At 39.9% G+C, this 7384-nt stretch overlaps 1 protein-coding gene across 3 annotated transcripts in view; it reads right to left on the reverse strand.

The window, feature by feature from the left end:
- Positions 1-7384, reverse strand: part of vps13d (vacuolar protein sorting 13 homolog D) — a 107331-nt gene that overhangs the window by 51510 nt on the left and 48437 nt on the right. For all 3 annotated transcript variants that reach the window (XM_017436743.3, XM_017436744.3, XM_017436742.3), the window contains exons 26-29: positions 5703-5838; positions 4765-4978; positions 3144-3315; positions 665-780 (exon numbers count right to left, since the gene is read on the reverse strand). In XM_017436743.3, coding sequence (XP_017292232.1) covers positions 665-780; positions 3144-3315; positions 4765-4978; positions 5703-5838 — 638 coding nt within the window. The remainder of the gene's footprint in view (positions 1-664; positions 781-3143; positions 3316-4764; positions 4979-5702; positions 5839-7384) is intronic.

The raw sequence follows: 7384 nt of genomic DNA on the forward strand, positions 1-7384 counted from the left end.
CAAAAGGATCAAAGTCTGGGGAGGCCACAAGTTATGATCCCCCTTAAGCTGGAAAGATTCTCTTATCCTCTTTTAACTAAAAAAAAGGATATTCTGGTCAGATTTTATCCATACCCAGGACCACAGTATGACAAAGAGCATATTACTTAAGTTGAAAAGATTCTGAACAAACTCTTTTCTGTTTGTTTTTTTGATTGTTTGTTGGCCCTCACTTGAGCTTAGTAGCACTCCATCCCACTAGGAAACGTGTCAGCAAAGAATCACTTCCACATCTATAAGTGTTAGGTTTGATGCTTGTTTAGCATCAGTTAAGTGCTTTGAGCACAAACTTGCTCCACATCACTTACTATGGTCAGGGTAAAAGACACACATTTGTAACACTGAAAACAGGAGTCCAATGTACCCTTTATCCATCATAAAGTCAAATATGGAAATACAAATGTTGCCAAATTCATACAGCAAATTTGAAACATTTTCTCTGTAGCCATTTGTGAACAACAGTCTGAGACTGTCCTGAATGTTTTTAATACTGTCCTTCACCTAAAATGCAAGCATTTGTCTAACACCTAAATGTAAACTTAAATGCTACCGAAAGTATGTCCTGCTATCTATAGATAAGGAATCAATGTTCATCTAAATCATGCTTTAAGAAAATGAAGCTTACCTTGCTAATGACTGCCTGTGTTCAGTGGTTGCTGGGCTGTCCAGAAGCTCCAGGCTGACATCCGTCAAATCCACCAAGAAAGACAGGTTAGTGAAGACATCTCCACTTAGCACCGTCTGAAAAGAGCCCACACGCAAACAACAACAAAAGTCATTGGTAAAAGAAAGTCCATCCTCTTTCAATTCAAGGATTCCTTTTATTCAAAATATCAGGACAGAATAAAATTGATCTGGTCATTTCCTGGTTATGAAATTTAAATCTAACCTTGAATGTTCAAAAACAAATTCCACCATATAATTTATAAAACAAAAAAAAAGATAGAATGGAAAAGGTGTAAGTGAAAAACTAGGTTCAGTATCAGCCAGGTGCTGCTGTAATGTAAAATGTATTGATTATTGATCGTCATTAGCGTCTATAAAAGCAGGAGTTTCATCTGTTTCCTGCTCTGGAGCTTAAAGGTGTATGTTAGCAAAATGTCAAGGTGGAAAGACATCATCAATGCTCTTAGAGAATCTTAGAGGACCAAGTTGCACTGCTGATCAGTATTGGAAGGATTACAGGTTATTTCCAAACAATTCAGAGTTTATCATTTTGCAGAGAGCAAGTTTATTCACAAGTGACAGCTGTCAATCTTCTCAGGAGTGGACGTCCGAGCAACTTTACCCTGAGGTCAGACCACGCAATGTTCAATCTCAGACTCTACAGGCCTCAGTTAGAATGTTAAAGGTTAAAGGTCATGACAGAAAAATTACAAAATGACTGTACAAGTATAGCATGTTTGGAAGGATTGCAGGAGAAACCTCTTCTGTCTTCTAAGAACATGGCTTGTGAAGGTACAAAGTTTGTAAAGTTACATCTAAATGAACCACAAGACTTCAACAATGTCCTTTGGAAAGATGAAACCTAAGTACAGATGTTTTTTTTTCCATAATACACAGCAGCATGTTTGACGAAAAGCAAACACAGCATGTCATCACAAACACCTCTTACCAACTGTCAGAACGGCGGAGATATATGGTGTTGTTTTGAAGCCACATGGCAAATACACAAGCGTTTGTTTGCATCGACGATCAGATTGGGTTGCTGCTACATTTTAAAATTACAAATCTAAAAGAATTCAGGAACATATAGGCTGGGATTTTCCTGAATCACAGTCTATGTGCAACCATAGTGAGCATGTGTGAACACTTCCGCTGTCAGGTAAATTGCAGCTTTTCATGAAACGATTTTGAAAGTTTTGGAAAACTTTCACTCTGACACCTAGAATTAAAAAGTTTTGGTGTTAGAGAACTTGATCGCTGTTGTCAGAATTGTTCCGATTTCACTTAAAAACAACGCAGTGTAAACCGGCCCTAACATGGACAATAAGCTTGTCAATAATAATAACAATAAGCCATTTTGCTGACATTAAGAGACAGATTGTTGTCTCCACACCAACTCACTAACACTTTCATTACAGCTCTGTCAGTTTCACTATTGTTGCTGATAGGTCCCACCACTGTTGTATCATTTGCAGACTGAAATGAGCTGATTTGTGTTGAATTTAGTAGAACAATCATGTGTCAGCAGGGTGAACAACAAGGGACTGAGTACACATCCTTGAGCAGCTCCATGTGCTCCATGTACTGAGAATGATATCCTGTGTGTGATATCCTATTATTAACACAAACTGTTGGTTACTCTTACTGCACAAAACTTAGTTACAAAGCAAGGTTTTCAGACTAAGCAGACAGGGCTTTACTTTAAGTTGCTGTGGGATGATCCTAGCATAGCTGTTCTTCTTTTCTAGATGGGATAAGACTGTGATTGCATTATCTGTGGACCAGTTGGCACAAAAAGCAAACTGAACGGGTTCAGCGTAGGTGGCTGGTTTTAATGTGACCCATGAGAAGTTGTTCAAAGCACTTCATTATGACAGAAGCCAGTGCCACAGGACAGTAGTCACTGACACAGGTTATGGTGGTTTTGTGTTGGTACAACAGTCCGCTGTCAATGAATAAGGTGAGACCATCTGTCCGATAGCTAAAGTTTAGCTGGCTTATGATGCAACACAACAAATGTCTGACAAAGAAAAGTATTGCAATGGTCCAGTCAAAGTCAGACCTCAACCTGTTTCAGCTGTGCAGAAACATGTCTGTAAACCTCTATAAACTTAAATAATATAAGAATAAGGATGGGCCAAAATTACTCATAACTCATCCAGAAAATGACAACTTTATTATAGTACAAATACTGTCTTTACCAATTACTGTATGTAACTGCCACATTTATTTTTCTACATATTTCTGTTTTATGTTGTTGTTTTATGTTTTGTAAAGTGCCACTAGAGGGAGCTGTGGTGTCAGAGTAACCTTGCGCTGAGTAGATATAGGTCAAAAAGACCTATAAGACAAATATTCTATTTAACAACAAATTCATTTATAATTGTAGGGTCGTGTATATCCCTAGAAGTTGCCAGAGATGGCTGCCTGATCCTTACATAGCTGCTGGGATCCTGCAAATTGTAGGGTCGCAGGAACTCTTCAACAGGCTCTCCCAGGTTGTTCTCCAGAAGTCCTCGGATCAGCTGATAGTGCTTCTTGTCTAGAGAGCAGTGCACTGACGACAAGCTGCCATGGATGGACATGTCAGGCACTGCCTGGCTCAGCTCCCTGACAATAAGAAACTTCCATTACTATGCAGGTTATGTGCCAGTATCGGTTACATTTATTCAGTTTTCTAGGAGATAAACAAAACAATAGCCCTAGCCTTTTTTTAACTAATTAAAGGCCTACCATTTCATAAGGAAATTAATATCACCCACTGCCTTTCATGCCAATGTTTTAGACTAAAATCATCTTGTGCTGAGAAATGACGATTATAGTTTTTTTGATCAAACCTTGAAAGTAACATGTGTGATATTTTGCATGATCTCAGATGATCTTGTTAGTGCTTGGAGTATGTGTTGTCAGCTACTACCACACCAATTGTTAGCTCAATATCTATAAGATTGGCTGAGTTATTGCCATTTTTGTGTTTGCTACGTATGCTTAGCTACGGTGGCCATATTGAATTGAGTTGATTTCAAAATTAACCCATTGTAGAAGTCAACCCAGTGATTACTTTTTGAATGTCTGATTAAAATCCATTCAGTGGTTCATGAGATAATTTGCTAATACTACAGACAAACAAACACATATTCACATGCACAGATTCAGACAGAAACAATATGGCTCCACCAGCAATAATCTCCAAAAGAGAAACTGTAATTCAAAGAAATAACTTGAAGATAACAACACAGACAGTGTTTGACATGCTCTTTTACTTCATGTTCACGAAAACACTAGAATACCTAAATACTTGTTTTTATATTTAAATGAAAAGTGTTGGTTGTCAATATTAGCAATCATATGTGATTTGTTGCCATGCAAACTGTCCATGAAATGATTCTTTGCCATAACAAAGCAAAAGCTTAGAAATTTGGGACAACACTGTGGCAACTCATTTTTAAGAACCCAGGCTGTTCAACATTATGTTGCGCCCCCAGTTCCTTGTCCTGCACAACTCCAAATTCTTTATTTCTGGGGTGACCAGAACAAAATTCAAAAGACATTAAATATAGTCTATTCAGATGTATTAATCAAAACAGTAAAACAACAAAGTCAGACAGAGTCACTCACCACCCCGGGTGATGCCAAGAGAGACCCCGAACAATCGGGGGCCTATAATTTTATTCTAACTAACCTGTGTGTATCAGTAAAAGGCTATGTGTGACCAGAACTGGTCCTAACTAGGTTTTTTTAAATCAGTTATGTAGTGTAGCTGCAGTGTGTGAGCAAAATCTCCTTCAAGGTCGTCCACCAACTCCTCTCTGGGAATAACCATTTCATCAGGCAAAAACATTTCACATGTCATGGAAAATTACACACTAACAGTTGTTAACTGCTACTGAAAGGTTTCTGTGGTAGTGTTAGATATAATGAGTTAGTTACAACATAAACAATGCCAATCTCAGTCCTTTGATAGTTCCTAAAAGCAGTGTGGTTAGGTGGCCAACACTGAACTACCATTCTGACAAAAAAACAGACATTGTGATTAGGTTTTAAAAAGGCAACACATACTTGTCCAAGTTGCGTTCGATTTGAAGCTTGAGGCGGCAGCAGTCTTTCAACAAGTTGTCTCCAGTTCGACGAACAGAGAAGGAAGAGAAGATGAGGTTGGAGGATTCAGGATTATCAGCACCGTCCCATGAACAACCAGGCAGACACTGTGCAGCAAAGATATCCATCTCCTGCAGGTCGAGTGCCATGCAGTCCAAAAGGCACACGTGGTTCTCTAAAGGAGGGAAACCCAATAGCTTTAAGGAAAGTGACTCTTTATTTAAGAATACACTAAGAAAAGTAAATCACAGAATTAGTAAATCTGGTCTGTGTGACCTTTACCATTGTTAGAGACATTTTTACCATCTCCCCTACTAAAAGAGAATTGTAGAGCCACAAAATTGACTTAACTCATAAAATTCGAAATTTCATTATTTTATACACTATAAATATGCTGGTTTTTGTTGCATTATGACATTTAGGTGGGGTTTTTTTAGACAGTTTTAGACAAAAAAAAAAGTCACACATAAACCACAAAAATCTGGATGGGACAACTGCTAACGGTTCCCATTCTTTTCTCCAATGTAAATTTAAACGTGACCCAGGATAATGTCATCTCTGGTCGAAGTTACAAGGAGCCACTTGAGGAGGTTGAAGAGCCACATGTGGCTCCGAAACTGCAGGTTGCAGACTCTTGTTCCGGGGTTTACTTTGTTGCATAAAATAACTAGAAGGTTCAAAATAAAATTTAAATCCTACTGCTGACCCAAGAAAACACTGTGACCGGTTGCATATGGTAATTTCTCTTTTTTATTTTGATAGGTTTCTTAATTCAGAAGATTGCAAGTTAGATTCTAATGTAGATTAGATTCTATTAAACAAAGTATTTTTACAGCTAGAGTGCTCACTTTCAATTTCTAATAAAACTATTGTTTTGTTCTCCATCAAACTACACTGACCTGAGGTGTGGGGATTCTTCTCCATCGGGGTCCTGGTTGTGTCAGTGGCCTGTGGTCTGCCCTGAGTTCCTCCTGTAGATGAGTTTGTGGGCCTATCCTGCTCATTTGTCCTCCATGCTGCATTCCTGACGTGCTCCTTTTCAGAACAGAAAATTATAAAGCTGCATTGCCATAAAATAAGTACAAGATATGTCATTCATACAGTTTCAGCACATTAGAGATTTATGTTCCTTGCTGTTTTACAAAATGATACTTCTAAAAAAAAAAAAAGTGTTTTTATATATATTTTTCCCCTTATATAAATTTAATCTTAGGATACAGATTTTTACATCAGCTAATTATAAAGACCTTCTAGGTTATGTTAAAAATGTTAAACCTTGTGGTCAAGCCACATTCATGCCATTTGATGTGGCTTGAACTTTTGCTAACTTTTAATTATACTTGTCTTGAAAAGTATACTGAGTGACTTTCAGATAGTTCAGTTGAAATCTCTAGGAGTAGTTAGTATAAATATAATGAGTGTAACCTTCACCAACAGGAATCTTTATTCCAAAATTGCCATCTTCCTGTTGAATTTAAACTTTTAAACAAAGAGGCTAATTTGTACATCTTGAACTGAGCCCCACCAGGAACATGGACGGAACATAAAGATCCATTTTTGAAAGATCCCACAAAGTTTTTAAGTACAGTCATGCATGGTGTTGTGCCAAGAATACCAAACAGGTTTGAGTTCCCTGTCGGGCCACACACAAAGCAGGAAAAGCTAATTCAGAGAACTATTCATATAGATTAGAACCAAGTAGACCTAGAAATAGTTCCCTTTCAGCCGATTCACTCGGTACAACACATGTACTATGGGATATCACGCTCCCGCGTGTCCTGGCTGAAGACACCTTTAATCACGCCTTTAGGCAAATGACGTGATGACGACAAGTGACAGGCCCCGCCTGCACTATGTAACCATCCGTCATCACAGTCATTCCTCAGTTCTTACGCTCTTCACCTTGCTAAGAACACCTCTCCGAGTCAGGCTAGCTGCTGCTGTTAGTTAGTTCTGTGTTTCGCAAGGCTTCTCGGAATTAGCTTAACTGCTTTTGTTGGTGTTAGCCACTGCTGCCTGCTGGTAAGCGTGCCTGCCCGCGAAGCGCTAGTCCCGAGGTTTTTCCTGCACAGTTCAGCTTTTGTGGTTCGGGATGAGCACAAAGCTGGCACAAGCGAAGCAGAAGTCTTCTGTTCGCCCCTGTCCTCAGGGGTGCGGCTTCTCGCTCCATGAGAAGGACCAGCACGAAGCTTGCCCCGTCTGTCTGGGGGTCGTTCACGCTCGCAGAGCGTTGGCGGAGCCCGAAGCCTGCGCGTTCTGTCGCCAGCTTCGCCGCTCCACCCTGGAAAGGTGGGTGAAGTTCCTGGAGAAGGTGCTGGGAGAGGCTGCAGTCTCACAGCAAGACCCTTTGCTCCCCGAGTCGGGCAACCCGGTTTCATCAGAGTCCGACGAGGACGGCTTTTCCGTCGGTGTCCCCACTTCCAGCTGGGCAGACCACATGGATTATGTTGAAGGGTTAGCTGAAAATGAAGCAGGTGCTCAGTCTCAGTTCCTGCTGGACCCTCATCAGACAGACGAGGACGTGTTGGACATCGGTCTGGACGTTCAAGGTCTGTCGGAGGACGATGAGTTTTTGTCGGGT

Source organism: Kryptolebias marmoratus, linkage group LG8 (assembly GCF_001649575.2).
Source record: "Kryptolebias marmoratus isolate JLee-2015 linkage group LG8, ASM164957v2, whole genome shotgun sequence".
NCBI lineage: Eukaryota > Metazoa > Chordata > Actinopteri > Cyprinodontiformes > Rivulidae > Kryptolebias > Kryptolebias marmoratus.